A 16,073-nucleotide genomic window follows, 5' to 3' on the forward strand; every position below is an offset into this window, starting at 1 on the left:
TTCTCATGTACTCTTGGGAAATGGTACGCAGCTAGCTGGCAGTTGTAGTAAGTGTGAGTAATAAAGAGAATTATTAGAAAATGATAAACTAGGTGTGGCTCCTGCCTTAAGGCCAGAGAAGTAATTTTTGTAGCGTGAGCTACACTGGCCGAGGTTAAGCAGTTTCGCGTGGCTCCTGGAGAGCTGTGCTGCGCATGCGCGAGGAGGAGGGACGTCATACGGCGCACAGCTGGCGCGCCGGAGCCGCCGTCGCCGCGCGCGCTCGCCTCGCCGGTCATCAGAGTGCGTCATAGCCGCGGCAGACGCACTGGCGCCCGCGCGTGCCCAGCTGTGCGCATCCGTTCCACAATAGCCAAGTCTGACGCTGCACCGGAGCCGCTTGATAGCGCCTCTGATTTTGTGCGCATGCGCCGAGGTATCAATGGGGGTATACCTATAGCGGGGCAATTCCCAGTGCGGTATATCCATGGAGAAGGAGAGCGAATTTGCGGCTCACACTACGTGTATCCTGGCATAGCCGAGCTAAACCACTGCTAATTTTTTTAGCGCAGACGCCTGAACCTATTTTAATTCAATTTTATCGCAATTCTAATGATCCCTTTGGTCTTGAAAGTTGATTTAAAACATAGGTGGACCGCTTAGAATCAAGTATGGGAATTCGGTTTTTTTCTTTAAAGGGTATTAGCTCGCAAAATCGTTTTATTCCCCTGTTGTAAGAATGGTGGCTGTGCTCCCAAGAAAGCGTGCATGGACCCTTGAAATCGCGTCGAGCGTCGCCACTTCACCACAAACTCACTCTTTTCATAGGTACAGCAGCCTGGCGACGTATGCTAGGACGGTATCTCAAAGGCGGATTTATTGCGTTTACTAGGAAATAAGTACTGCGCAAGGTGCGGAGGAAAATATGTGGTTGTTCGCACCAAATCGCAGACCACACTGCTTAGACAGCACTGCTTAGACAGGCCTGATCGAGGTAACGAGGAGTGATTCTTAATGGAAGGGAGAATTAGGACAGCGCTATCTGATTTTTTGTCTAAGTAGAAATTGGTGGGTGTTCTCAAAGCGGTTAGGCCAATGCCCGTTCAGGAGCAAAAGGCGCACCATGACTGCGTAATTGGATTTGAAACAGGAGCTTTTTTCTAACCAGGCTGTTTCAATCCAGGGCGCAAATACTTGAAAAACAAATAAATGACAGCCACTAACAGTGAATCGCTATGCAACTTGACCCAAAAGTTCGGCATGCAAAATAGTGCATTCACGTCATCGCAGCTTTCATGAAAAATGGCCGGGAAGTGTAATACTTCCCATGTATTTTTTCCTTTGTCATTATAAAAAAAATTAGGTTTTCAGTGAAAGCAATCAACGTTTCATTACTACGTGGTAGTCTATTGTCACAGGCGCACTTCAAGATGTCCTCAGTGTTCCCTTAAAACCTTGTCTTACGATAGCTAGTAAAATCTGCATGAGAGACTATAACTGTCGTAACATGCGTTGTTGATCTCGCTGAGACACTCAAAGTGGCAACTAGAGAAAAGGAAGACTCTTCAAAGGGCTTCCTTGAAAAAAGGCGAACTATTAGAAATCAAGCCACCCCTTTATGGATTGTCATTTATCATAGTATTCCGCAACAACCTTGCCAGGTGCGTACAAATGTTATAGCATCAAGTGACATTAAAGAGCATCTCTCTCTGCACAGCACAGCTAGACGCTTGTGTTTAAATTTTAGACACAAGCAAGATTGGTTGACTACGCCTAGATCACCACAGTGGCTCTGTGTTCAGTTCACGGCATGAAAGCCCTCGACAAGCTGTCTTATTCTCCGTTTCCTTATTACTGCTTCCATCACAAGGGTCGGCTGAGAGCCTTCTGCCCTCTTTAATATCTCCTTACAATCATGTTTTATTGATCGGCAAATTTACTTCGATTAAACCGTTTTTTTTCTGGTAATTCGCCGCTTTGGTTAGTTTCGAGTCCTGATTCTTTGAATTTTATAGGATTAAGTCAAAGATAACTCCAGAACGGGGGGTGGGGGGGGGGGTGGGGGGGGGCTCCCTCTATTTTTAATTTCGCCTTTTGTTTTCTTCTGGCAGGGCCTTAGCAGGGGCACATATCTAGGAAAACACAAAGATAGGTTCACATCGAAGGCTACCCTATCAATACAAAACTGTGCTTAGTGACAGAAAACTATAAGGACTCTCGACCTCTGTTTCCTAAAAGAACGCTAATGACTTTAAGGAAACACAGTAAGCGCAGCTCATAATTTAGAGAACCGCTTATCAATGAGTTCACATTGCGAAGATATCAATATAAAATTCCGAGATATCAGGTGTGGTAAGTATTCTGTTTTATCACACCCTGTGAAGAACAAGTGACTCTCGTTCAGCGTTTTTTCTTTCTTGTGCTATTTCGACTGTGCGTCAACATGTCACTTTTGGTGTTCCAAGGTGTCGCTGGATCCTTTCCAACTTCTTGCATAACATGTTTTGACGTCCTCACTAGAGGAATTGATGAAGGCTCCCGATGAATATCCCAAGCATATGGCTATTGTTCGTCCAAGGTCTTCTCGATTACATTGTTGACGCATTTCTGGAAGGAAAACACACAGAAAAGATATAATGAGCTCAGGAAATACGCTGTAAGGCGTTCAATAGAGCTCAGAAAAACTCATGCCCTAATCACATATGGCTCTCAGCCAATAGCCATGGTGAGTCGTAATGGATGTGCGCGAGCTTATAAAGGCTCTGCTATTATTGGGATTATTCTGGGGTAGTTTCGACATGTCATTAATGAACCTATGGTTCTACTGCTCACCGTCGTGCAGAACATACTCGGTATGGCAATAAGACACCCCAGAAATGGTATGGCTGGCCTAAAATGTCCTTATTTTATCGGTTAGTTTTTGCTACCTGCTGTTTTTTCTTGCTCTCATGTTCTATGGGAAGAATGGGCAGCTTTAAAGTGCGATTTCCAGTGGCAGATCTAGCAGCCATAGAGGCTTATAAGAGAAAGCGCATAACAACCAGGAGCGTAATATGTTTTTGATGATTGCCGAGACGGTGAAGTTTTTATCAGTGATAGAGAAATTGTATGTCGTATGTGAGAAAACTGTTGGACGTTTAAGCATTCTGTTGGTTTTTGTTCGATTTTTGTGCGTTTGTAATACTTTTTACTCCTTGTTGAAAAGAACCGCACAAAGGAATTTTAGCTGGAAGGATAAAGTGTCCTCATTAGAATTTTCATGTGAAGCAGAACATTACGAACCGAAAAACATAACCAAGTTTTTTTTTTCAAAGTAAAACCGCTGCATCAAATTTAAATCACTCACCGCTGCTGACCGGAACTTTTCAAGGTCTTCACCGCTGAATCCAACTCTTGTCTGGGAGGAGAACGTAAATTTCGTCAGAAAACATTTAAACTTCGTAGCAGTTAAAACTATTTCCACGTGCGTTCTATGCGAAATCCGCTTGTTTATTTTTTGCACTCAAAACAATGTGGACATGCTGCAGTAACAAGACATTTGATAGCTACGTCGAAAACAGCTGGCTAGACATGTTTATGTAGTGTCTAACGGCGCTTGCTTTAACTTCTAGGTGTTTTTCGAAATATTTATTCAAGACGTCGTTCTCCTCAGTGCAAAAAAAAACAACGCAGGATGCAGGAAAACAGAGGGGTTAAATGCACTTCCCATGTGGTTCAAACGTACCAATATGCTGGTAAATAGGGTGGAAAGAACGATATAGTGCCAGGAGGTTGTGCAATAAATAAAAAATTTAGAGCGCTCAAAGCAAAAACCGAAAGCGTAAATAGTTACAAGAAATCAATCCAAACCATTTTGTCTTAACTGAAGGTAAGCTAAAAGGAATGAGTTTTATTAAGAAAAGAAACAGTCTTAGCTTTTTCATATCAGAAACAGGTGGGAGTTTCATGCTATGATTAGATAGGAGTTAAAACTTTTCCTCAATTGCTGCAGCTCCTGATATTATCACCGTTTCAGAACAAATACCTTAGGGCCACCCAAATAAAAATGTCATTTCCTTTTAAGCAATCATAATCGGTGACTAGCTGTTCCATTCCATGAATTTTGTTGCATACACGTTTAGGAATTATTTTTGGAGGAGTAACATTCAGCACTAGTCTAACACTGAAAAGCAAACAAACCACAGCATCGTGTTTTTTTCCTGTTGGCAGATCGTCGAGCACCAACTATCTATACACAAAAAAAATGTACTCCCGAATCGCATGAGCAAACTTTTTTATATATTTTTATCTCAAGCCAGCTCTCCTTGGACTACACAGAATTGCAGTCATCGCAAACAAAAGGTCGCATGTGAGAGTGGTCTGCCTGGCACATTTTATTTTAATTAGGTGTTCTGCTGCGAAAATGTTTTAAAGGGTAAACTGGATAGGTACACGTTTGCCGAAAAGATATACTTCATACATTAAAGTTCCATGACAAGTCACGGCTCTCAAACGCTAAGGAGGGTGGGGCAGCACACATTAAAAACCTTCTTTGTGTACTGGAGGGAGACACTGATCAATATTGTTTGCCTAAAATTCATTTTCGGCAAAAGGTTTAAGCCTCAAATTATGAGAAATAATTTTTAGCGAGGCGGAAGAGAAAAGTGGTGGGAAAATGTGAAGTTGTTGCAACATGTGAAGGCTCTGAGGTTGGCCTTGATGGTGGGATCTTTCGCGGAAATCGCTTCGGCGACACGCGACTCATGTACATAGCAACGGAAATTGTACTATTATAATTAGGTGTAGTCTATAGAGAACGACAGTTTGCGTATGCTTAAATATATCACTTCACAAGTTGGGTGGAGTGCGCCTGCAGACAAGATTGGTGATTGGAAAGAGGTCAGCTGGCTCATATTATATAAATAAACTGTAAACAACTATATCTAAGAGGGCTTGCCGCTTAAAGGTGCAGCCTGCTATTAAGCATGCTATATATATATATATATATATATATATATATATATATATATATATATATATATATATATATATATATATATATATATATATATATATATACGCCTTCGGGAGTCGCAGACGGAACCTCTATTAAAGTTATCTACGAAACGCCGGGGTTGAAAAAAATAGAAAAACAGTGCATGAGATTGGAGTTGTATCAAAGGAGAGCATTACGTCTAGACTTACCAAGAGTTCATCGGTGTCCAGAAGCCGGTTCCAGCACTGATAAAACTGCGACGCAGAGACAAAAAAAAAGATCAGGTATTAGCACCGCAGTGATATAACTTTTTTCTCACAAACGTACCCGAAATCCACGTATGATCAAACTCCTTCCAAGCACGTAACTGCTACGTTGTGAGAAGGAAACTCTTTCGCCTAGAACAGATGTCACCCGATGGTGTTCTGCACTGCAGTTAAATCTGATAGTTCCGAAGGAGTCATTCTCAACGGTAGATATTTTTAATTGCGCACGCTCCGCACATGCAGGAACATCCTTTGTTTGAAGCAGTACTTTAGCCATCTGACACGACGGACGCAAGAGACATCAAGGAAAAGCATTGCAGTTGAAAACTCCTTAAGAAAGCACTGCTGGCTGGAATGGTCGCATAATGCGGCACCGGCATCAACACCGAATGTCAAGGATAACCAGTTCAAATATAAAAGAGGAAGAAGTTTTGCTGCACCGACCTTTCGCGGAAAGTCCTGAGGGTCATCGGTTTTGCAGCGTCGCTCCCGGATGTCAGGAATGGAGATGTCGGGATCCACCTCGCGGGCGCAGCGAAGGCCGTAGCGTAGACTCACCGCAGCGACCTGCGAGTCGCATGCAGTACACCGCCACTCCGTCAGCGAACAAGTGCAAGAACACTGCTCACGGCTGTAACAAAGCCGCAGTGCTCTTGCTAACAGTACATTCAGAGTACTTTGTTGGTCCAAACAACCGCTGCTCTTCTTAGCAGCGTACTTGTGTCGCGTTCGGCGAGCAAATTGAATTAAATAATCGCTCGACGAATGCTTGCTGATTGGTGATGCGTGGCTTCTGGTGGACACTGTATGTTTACCTAACGCCAGTTGATTCAAAACAAGTCGGAGTCGATAATAGAGCACTAAAGTTTGTGCCGAGAAGACACGCCCGTTATGTCATGTTGTCGTCGTGAAAGAATGACAGGTAACTTCAGTATATACTAACATATTTGCTGACCATGTTTACGTGGACATATGTGCAGGATTAATGAGTTCTCACTGTGTTATTCTGGAAGTTTGATGTGTGCTTGGTATTCAGTGAACAAACGTTTAAAGGTCGGCACCATTTAAACAAAAGAACGATGCAGTGCATTAAAGGCCGATGTGTTCCTTTGCGAGCACCTTGATTATCTAATTTGTGAGTGACTACTGAATATGACTTTTGACTATTTTTTACTTTTACTGAAGCATCAGTCGTAGTAATATTATTATTATATATAGATTTGACAAGACAGAGATATAAAAGATAAACTAAGATTGCTCCCAGCTTTTTTGTCAAGATTCCCTCATTACTGTGGTTATCAGAGTAGTATATTTTTCACTATAACATAGGGAACGTTTTGCTAACCAATATTTTCCTTATTTTCAGCATACGCCTTGTGCCTGTCCTCACCTTGTCTTTCTTGCCTGCCAGGTCTGGCAAAAGCGTCTTGCATTTTTGGACCTCACCCTCCAGGTGTTCTGCAAGCAAATGCAAAATAAAAGACGAAACGTTTTACTGCTTCACCTGCCAGTGCATGCACATGCGATGAATTATTTTTCATCCTAGAGTACATATAAGCACAGTAGGCTTTTGTAGTGTTCATTTCGGTGCAGTCGACTTTTAAAGAAATGAACACAACAGTACAACATTTCTAACGAGGCGAAAGTTTGAAGCTACAAATCATGAAAAAGTTGCACCCGTTTTATCAACGGTGGATAGCCGGCGCCACTGTGGATCGAGCCCCGCACATTATGCAAGGCGTATGCTCAAAGCACTACACCACTGCTGCGGTTTATCTCCATGCTCTCAAGTGGCCCTCTAGACCATCTGAAATTGTTCTTTAAAATATTATTACTATTAAAGAACTGTCACCAAACATGAATGGCGGAAACAGTTTTTCATCTACTCAGCAGCTTTGAAAATGAGCGGCTGAGCGCAAAAGATGATATTGCCGCGAATTTTTGCAGTGTTTGTTAATTCTTCAAAGCTGCCGGCACGCCGCATTATCGCTATGTTTGCGATGCGAGACACGACCAGATTTATCTTGATTGATCGCATTCCGTCAGAACGGATGCTACATTGTTGCAGAATGTTGTAGTAACTTTGCACGCTCTATCTGGAATGTTCGCTATCAGCTTTAAATTGAGAACGGCCGAAAGCGGCGGTCATTCCGTTCGACGACCGCAGAACCCGCAGAACATTGATTTTTTCTTGTCGGCGTTTACTCTTGTTCAAAACGTGCAAAAATATCATCAGAAATCTTTTTAATGTTTCTGGTTATCCATTTTAATGGCTCCGAAAATTTCTAGTGTAAAAATAAAAAAAAAAAAGATTTGATCTCTGGATTCAACGCCCAGAAGAGCGACATGGACAATGAGGAACGTCGTAGTAGAGGGCTTCGTTTTTGTTAACTGACACAACTTATGGTTGTTTACCGTGTGGTGACATCGCAGAAAACACGTGCGCTCTCGTTTTTCACCTCTATCGAATTACTGCCGACGGGTCTGATATCAAACCCGCCTTGAGACCAGCAGCCCAGCACCAAAACCAGTGAAAGCCACCGCGGCAGGTAATTTTCCAACAACAGAAATTTTAGTTCGCTCTAACCCCGACTATGAATCTTGTCAACCGATCTTACGGTTTTCGGTCGTTGCCAAACAACAGCGACACTACGTTAAGTTCCGTATTTGTGAAATAAAGAAATAAAATAAAACAGTGACGCGACTGGGATGGCAACCCCCGGCGGCTCGAATAGGCCAGCTTTGCTGGCCATTGCAACAGTGCACTCTGCTATCGCCTCAACCGATAGCGTCTGTTGTTGCCTCTGAAGCTATGGCACATACCCGTAATCACATCTCAGCTCACATTGTCTTCTTCATAAACTTCCATCTCAATAGCTCTACATCAATGAGAGCTTAACCTGATTCTAATATCGTCGCCAGACGAGCTGACGACCCAGCAAAGCAAAAGAATGAGCCAACCAGGCTAAGCACATGCTTTCGCCCGTCTACTCGGTTTAACTACGCAAAAATCCTACCAATTTTAATTTAGCTGCTTCTCAGAGTATCTTGTGACGTTATTAAACTTCCATATTACTCAAAATAAGTTTATTTATGTACCTGTATTCTGCCGTATGCCCGAAAAAAACATATCAGATATGCAAACATTATGTTGTTTTGAATATGGACACAGAGTGCTAGCACAGGCGTTTTAAATAAAAATTCTAGTCAATACGGATTTGACGCCCTAGATAGCCGACTTAATTAATAAAGTTTCCTCGACGTGTTTTTGCGTTTTCTTAAAAAAAATTCTACATCTTATATAAAAACGAGTAAGAGAGCCTATTGTGTCGTATTTGCACAACACCAAGAGTGGAAGGCACGATGGCGCCAGATAAAGATTTGCTCCAGCATAACTCCCTTAGTTTGAAGTGAGTACATCCAGCTATAAAAGAAATTTAGTCCTTTTTTTGCTTCGAGTGCCAGCTTGTGCGATCGGGACAAAATGATGAAAAACGGGTGATTTCCGGGTACTTAGTTTTCTTCTGTGCAGCAACATTTACCCAACAATCTAATTGTCTACAGCAAAATAGGGCGTCAATCTCGTCATGACTAGTATTTTTATTTGTCCCCTTCATACTGTTATCTCCACTGACGCCTCCGGCAGCTGTGAGAAGGCGGCGGTTGGGATATATTCGCAGGAGCTGGCTCGGAGCTATTCCGTTCGTATCCCAGGTTATACTCCTATATTTTTCGCAGAGTTTCTGGCCACTGGTGTGGCTCTTCTCAAACTTTTTAGGCATGTAGCACGGGTTCTTATACTTGAAAACTGCCATTCAGTTCTAGTTTATCTCTAAAATTAGGGAAAATCTTTATTGAATCGTTCGCTTAGGTTTTTTGTTCGGCGCAATGCAAGAACCCACAAACTATCGACCTATATCTGTTCTGCCCGTCTTCTCGAAGGGCTTTGAGAAAATTTTATACACGAGATTAAATAACTTTTTCAATAGAATAGGCGTTATTTCGGATGCGCAGTATGGTTTCAGAAAGGGCAGGTCGACAGAGTCAGCACTCCTTACGCTAAAAGAACACCTTATCCAAAATGTTGAAAACCGATAAATTACACTTGGGTTGTTTATAGACTTTAGCAAGGCTTTTTACTCTCTTCATTATGATATTTTAACTGAAAAACTCTTAATAAATGGCGTTCGTGGCAAACCTCTTCAGCTATTCAAGTCATAGTTGGAAAACAGATCACAATGCGTTTGTATTAACAATCGAATGTCATCCCCATCACAGATATTAAATGGCGTCCCGCAAGGGAGCGTGTAAGGCCTCTTTTATTAAATCTATTCATTAACGACATAGTTTGTGTCGACAACCAGTTAATTTCGTTATATATGCTGATGATTACAATATTACAGGTACAGGTGCAAAAAATTTAGTGATCCGATGTAATCATTTGCTTGAAAAAAGTGGTCATTAGTCACAATCAAATCAGCTTAAAATCAATCCTAAAAAAACCAAGGTCATGCTTTTCCGTGCTCGTAATAAAGTATTCGTTTAAAGTCAACCAAATAAATTTGATGGACAGGATATTGAAGTGGTTGAGCAGCACACGATTCTTGGCGTTACATTCTCCTCATATTTAACATGGGATTTACACGTTGGGAAATTATGTAAGAAGCTTTCCTCTGCAACTGAGGCAATATCACGTACACGCGCCATTCTTCCGGTAAAAATAAAACTTCAAATATATTAAGCTTTGTTTGCCTCACAAATTAATTACTGCAGCTTGGTGTGGCTAACAACAACTAAACAGAACCTAAGCAAAATTCTCGTGCTACAAAAAAGGCTATTCGTCATATATTTTGTCTAGATTATCTATCTTCCACCCTACATTTTTTCAAGCAGTACAAAATTCTTCATGTAAATTGCATGTATGAATACAGACTCTTACGCTCACATTACTTTTCACCTGTCGGCTTTCGGTCAGTTTTAGCAATTTCTGGTCCATTGCAGCATCACACTAAAACACACGCAGTAAAGACACGCGGCTTGTACCCTTTTTCCGCACCGATTACAAGCTCCACTCTTTACGTCACAATCTTCCGTCTGTATTAAACAAATATCAACACATCAAATGTTGACCCCTGTTCAACTGCTACAGCTTTTTTCCAATTTGTAATGCGGTTTTTTTTTCGCTACAGTGTTTCTTGGTTATTATTTTACAGCTTCCCTCCAATTGCTCACGAAGATGCCTTCTCATTATTCATGCCATTTGTGTCAACATGTAACAAAAAATGCAGTCTTTGTGTACACATTTTATATCGAACTACCTGAAAGTGTTTCTTATTTTTTGTAAACCTGAATATTTCATGTTAACCTTTTTTCATCATTTTTATTAGTGTCTTTATTATTTAGTGGTCTCCTCTATGCTGCCTTGTAAGGGTTGCCTGGGCCTCGTCAAGCTGTTTGATTACAGCTTTTAGCCCGGGTGACCCACCAGCCTTTCTGGTAAATAAAGATCAGTTCAGTTCAGTTCAGTTCAGATCCGCTTTGTCTGGGTACCTGGGCATTCGGGCGTCTATTTTGACGAGGTGGCAATGGCAAGGTCAGCTCTCAGCGCTCCTGTAATTTATCCCGTCCCTCACGTCGTTTTGGTAGAAACTTCACGTTTCCAGCGCTTCCAACATATTTCAGCCACTTTGAGTGATCCATTGCTCAATACCGTGAATTTTAGCCACTTAATGTTCCCATGGAATATCCGGTGGCGTAAATCAAGGCTTTGTGAGGTCTCAATGACGCTTCTGCGATGGAGAACCCCTCACATAAATTTGTACTTATGCAGACGTGGGTTCGCTGCTACAAACCTTTGTGTACATGTGGGCAAGTAGAAACAATAGATCATTTTTTTCTCTCTTGACGGCGGTTCGCAGTTCAGACAAAACAGTATTTGGAGGTCCCTCTTTCGAGGTTAGGACTCCCTCTGTCTCTTCCAGTTATTATTTCGTTCTGTGCGAGCGCAAAGGGATTCCCGTTAAGCAGTGTCTGCTGCTATCTTCATGATTACATAAGTGCAACTGATCGATTACCTTGTTAGCTGTCTACAAAATTTTGTCGAATGTCCAAAAATGCTCGATTCTATTCCAATTAGTACATATTTCTTTAATTCATTTGACTTTTCCCATTTTTATCTTGATTCAGTCTTCTCACGCCTATTTTCCCCGCACAAATACCTCATTGGGATTATCTACTGAACCTTGGCCAATCCCCCTGCGCGGGTATGTGCCATGCTTACTAAGGAGAAGAAGAAGAAGAAGAAGAAGAAGAAGAAGAAGAAGAAGAAGAAGAAGAAGAAGAAGAAGAAGAAGAAGAAGAAGAAGAAGAAGAAGAAGAAGAAGAAGAAGAAGAAGAAGAAAAAGAAGAAGAAGAACGACAGACACGAGGCTACCGTTCCTGCCATTTCGTGTTTTTCGTGCTTGTCTGTTTCGCGCAGTGAAGTCAACATGACCGCTAACTTTACCTAGAAGAGTGGAAAGAAGCAGCTTATCGTAAAAAGGCATCAGTTATCAAGCTACTGTCGGTATTAGAATCAATATTAGAAATGATAAAAACTGAAATGTTCCATTCTTCTTTCACTCCCTCCTTTACCCTTCCCTTACGGCGCGGTTCAGGTGTCCAACGATATATGAGACAGATACTGCGCCATTTCCTTTCCCCCAAAAGCCAATTATTATTATTATTATTATTATTATTATTATTATTATTATTATTATTATTATTATTATTATTATTATTATTATTATTATTATTTGACAGTCATTGGGCTTTGCGAAGATTCCGGACATATTAAAAATCACGCAACTTGAACCGTTACGTCAAAACCTAAATTTATAAGATGTTTCTCGAAGACTTCATGCGAGTCAAGCCGAAAACTTTAAATAAAGGCTAAAGGCATTGAAAGCACACTTTTCTTCCTCCATAAAACTGCTTCACAAACTAGTATTCACCGCGCACGACAACAGCGTAACTGATTTTTAGACAAATTCGATCTGGTAGAGTTGCACATCTGCGATTTTTCAACTTTATTCAATGTGCTCTTCTCAGCATGCATCCTTTAATAAGCCGAAAAAAGATAGCCCGAACTTTGTAAACGTATGCTGTTGCTCCTTGTTTGAAAGTAAACTTGCCTTCGTAGCCCATTTGAAGCTATAGTCAGCATGGATCACGCGGGAGCAAAGAGAACATGGTTTATTCAGAGTGTATCACTTGAAAGACTCGAAAAGTACTGTGTCGCCAGTGTAGCCCAAAAGAGCATAAACCAGAGACAAGCAATGGTGGCATGTGCTCAAAAATTTTGCCCCCCGGCTCAGACATTAACATCGAATTTTAAAGTTTCATATTTAAGGAGTCAAACAGAGGCCGGGTCGACGAGGGCAGATTGACCAAAAAAAAGCGACAGAAGAAACCAATTTTTCAGGCATAACTGAATGTTCTGCGCTGATTTGGAAGCCTTTGGGAGGCCTGGTGAATCTATTTGAACGCCCAAGCTTCGATATATAAGCAGACAGAGTGATGCAATAGGACAGACTGGCGCCCTCGTAAATTTTTTAATACAGTTGTGTCGTCCGAGGCTTTGTTCCATCATAAACGGATGTAACACTTCGCCCTGGAAGAGCGGAAAGAGATATCTTCGAGTGTGCTAATGCATGATGAGTTATCTTTAAAAGAATCCAAATTTTTGGCATTCCTGGGTTACAAATTACTCTGAGCCCTGTCGAGAAGAGTAACAGAAAATTTTCTATCGTTACGACAGATTTTCTGTAATGTTTTTGTCCATGAAATCGTACGCAAAACAAATATATCTGTACAAAAAACAGAGTTTTGTGTATTTACTACCGAAAAGTATTGCACTGGTACCATATGTTGTACACACTGTTCTTGCCCCCGCCTTATGTAATGCCCACGGGCCCTTAAGGCTTCAATAAATGAAATGAAATGAAAAAAAGGACTAGAGAAAAAAAAAGTTACTGAAAGATACTGTATATGAACTTAAAAATCTGAAAATGAAAAATTACGAAGCATTTTTCGCATATTTTGATGGGGCTCTGTCACTTTTTTATTCCGACAGGGGGAAAAAGAAGAACCGAAATATCTTTGTATGCTCCGTTTGACTTGGCCTCATTGTTAAGGAAAATGTGTGCCTACAACAGCGTTTGCTTGTTCATTTTTTTCATACCCGCATCAATGGCCGTACGAGAAGAGAAGTCATGTCTTGTAAATATATCGATTAACACTCACACTGACCATCCGCAACTTTTGGGCACACATCAGTAAGAGGGCACCAGTATTTTTTTTTTAAGGGACAACTATTTCTTGACACGACAATTAATAAATGTTCAGAAATGTCACGGAGAGCGACGAAGGAATTTGGAAACGTGCATCAAGACTGCGAGAATCAAATAAAAAAATTTACTGTGGCAACTGGAACCGAGTGTCTCGTTTTCAAGGCGGTCACCGTGGCCGCAGTAACAGAGTAACTATGAAAGCAAGTTTCGCATCTGTTCTGCTTCGAATGATAGGGACACATACTGCATGGAACTGTTACCAATGAGCATAATAAAAAGAAAAAAGCATCAAACCAGATATGAGCTCATTTTTATTACATTCAGGTAATGTGGAAATTTACGAAAGAGCAAAAACGCGACAATTGCGGCCATGGCTCTGGTATTTTACGTTTATTCCGAGCACACAAGTTCGCCGAGAAAAAAGTTATTTCTGCACGGTGATGCACAGCAGGTCAATGAAGAGCATAGGAACATGAAGGGAAGCCAACGAACCAAAGAGCAAACAATTTTTCCCCCGTGAATTCGCATCCCGTATGCGTTTATTCATGAATGTGCGGTTCAGACATGACTAAATGCAGTTCACTATTCACTTGTAGGTACAATGATTCCTACTCCGGCGGAAATTCGTTGACGTCGTGTGTGAGGACAGATCGCATCAGAGCCCATTAGGAGTGTGCACTTGTTATGATAGGTATATAAGTTTCCACCAGGGAACGCGTTATGAAGGTTTGGATGCCATAGCATGCTCTGTACACTCATGTTCACAGGTATACCATCTGGAGGTCCACCCCGTGAAGATCGGTATGATCGACCAGAAGTGTATCATAAATACTCGAGCAAGAAAATCTGAACTACTTCTAAAGGGAAATCGGTACGAAGAGTTTTGTTGAACAGAAGACGGTTCGTTCAAATCATAAGAGGTGGAGACAGTTAAAGGAAAGGAAACTTTACACGGTGACCGGTCTACTACAGTTTAACATCAACTGCAGCGGTGTTGAACAGCTCCTTGACATTGCAAGTGCAGTTCGCTAACAGAACGTTGCTGTGTTTATCGACTTGGTTAGCAGAGTTTCTTGCGAAAACGTTTTCAATTCTTCATTTTGCCAAACCAACACTTCTTTAACGACACCGTGCTAAATCTTGCAGACAGAAAACAAGCGCGATCAAAATTCTACACTTCAAAACTCGTCTGTTCATTTTTGTGGTGAGCGGGCACAATGATTAATAAAACTTCGCGCCGTGCCTGAGAAGCGCATCTGCTTTCCACCGAGCAACATTTGCGTTTACGTCTGAGACAGATACAAGTACACAGAAACCACGAAAGTCACTTCACTCACTGTGCTGAGGGCAGAGGATCTCCTGTGCTTGAACGTGGACAACAACGGTTAAAAGTCCCACTAGAGGAACTATCAACGCGCTCAGACGCAACATGTTTGTTAAACTCCGACGGTGGGATGAAACTACGGGCACTACAACGGGCTGTTGCTTGCTGCTACAGAGGCAGGCAAACAGGTTGGCCACCGACGGGCGCAAGACGTCAAACGACGCTATCGCTGCACCGACCAGCCGGCCTTGTGACCCGCACGCCAAGCAGCGGACGACGGCCACAATCCGCAAGGTGGCGGAGGAGGAGGATTCAGAGAAAAAAAAAGTGAGTAAAACTTCTCTTTCCTGCACACACTCACCGCCTCGCTACACAAGAGTCATCGCGGCGGCAAGGAGTGAACTTTCAGTGGATGTTGCCGGGCCGATAGTGAGTATAAAAGGAGAGACAGAAACTCTTTGCTCTTCCAGCCTTTCTCTCTCCCCTTTGTCGCTCTTCCTCAAGGGCAGTCAAGGACACCTGCTTCCGAGTAGTCGACGTGCGCAGCTAAGAGCTCAATTCGCGGCTGTCAATGGCGAGCGAGCTGCGCGAGCGCTTCACAAAGTCAAAGGCAGTCAGAGGAAAAGGCAGGCGAAGAAGAAAAAAGAAAACCATCGGCCACACAACGACGATGCCGACGTAAGGGCGGAGGCATAAGCTTGCGCAAAAGCGATCCGCGCCAATGGATCGCGAAAAGAAACGGAAATACTCTAACGACAACATAGAGCGTCATTCCGTGCGACGCCGCCACGATGAACTCAGCCGCGTTCGCTGGTGTAGCGACAATCGCACAGATAGCTTACAGGTAAAGTGGCGGGTGTCGGTCGACAACAGGTTTCAGCTGCGAGCGGGAATTTACATTTGCCGACATTCACTGGGCGGGCTACGGGCCTCGGTGAGTGAGAAGGAACACATATGTGACGTAGGTGAAAGTGTCCAAGGACACCCTTCGGGGCTCAGCTCGATTTCGTAATCCCTTCTTCACTTTCCTTTCGTGCACAGCTTTTTGAACCGGTTTCTTCGGTTGTTCCTTTTCGCCTTTCGGCTTGAAGCAAGCACGCGTGTTGGCCGCAGTATCTCCGGCACGAATTTCTGTGGCGATGAACCCAGAGGCGGCAAATAACCGATGCAAGTAAACATTGTAAAAAGCGGTGGGAGCC

At 42.4% G+C, this 16,073-nt stretch overlaps 1 protein-coding gene across 1 annotated transcript; it reads right to left on the reverse strand.

The window, feature by feature from the left end:
* Positions 1-2,327: 2,327 nt before the first annotated feature.
* On the reverse strand, positions 2,328-15,117 carry LOC144132874 (uncharacterized). Its single transcript, XM_077665589.1, has 6 exons — positions 14,888-15,117; positions 6,611-6,678; positions 5,665-5,787; positions 5,164-5,208; positions 3,326-3,376; positions 2,328-2,586 (listed from the first exon to the last, which is right to left on the reverse strand). The coding sequence occupies exons 1-6, from the start codon at positions 14,979-14,981 to the stop codon at positions 2,542-2,544; spliced, it is 426 nt and encodes a 141-aa protein (XP_077521715.1). The 5' UTR covers positions 14,982-15,117; the 3' UTR covers positions 2,328-2,541.
* Between the last annotated feature and the right edge of the window lie 956 nt (positions 15,118-16,073).

This window comes from Amblyomma americanum, chromosome 5, assembly GCF_052857255.1.
Source record: "Amblyomma americanum isolate KBUSLIRL-KWMA chromosome 5, ASM5285725v1, whole genome shotgun sequence".
NCBI lineage: Eukaryota > Metazoa > Arthropoda > Arachnida > Ixodida > Ixodidae > Amblyomma > Amblyomma americanum.

What these genes read in the sequence shown, in the direction of transcription:
- LOC144132874 (XM_077665589.1), bottom strand. Translation starts at nt 14,981, where the DNA reads ATGTTGCGTCTGAGCGCGTTGATAGTTCCTCTAGTGGGACTTTTAACC. An exon ending in CTCAGGACTTTCCGCGAAAG is followed by an intron (nt 5,209 to 5,664) that starts GTCGGTGCAGCA and finishes TCTGCGTCGCAG; the next exon opens with TTTTATCAGTGCTGGAACCG. An exon ending in AAAAGTTCCGGTCAGCAGCG is followed by an intron (nt 2,587 to 3,325) that starts GTGAGTGATTTA and finishes TTTTCCTTCCAG; the next exon opens with AAATGCGTCAACAATGTAAT.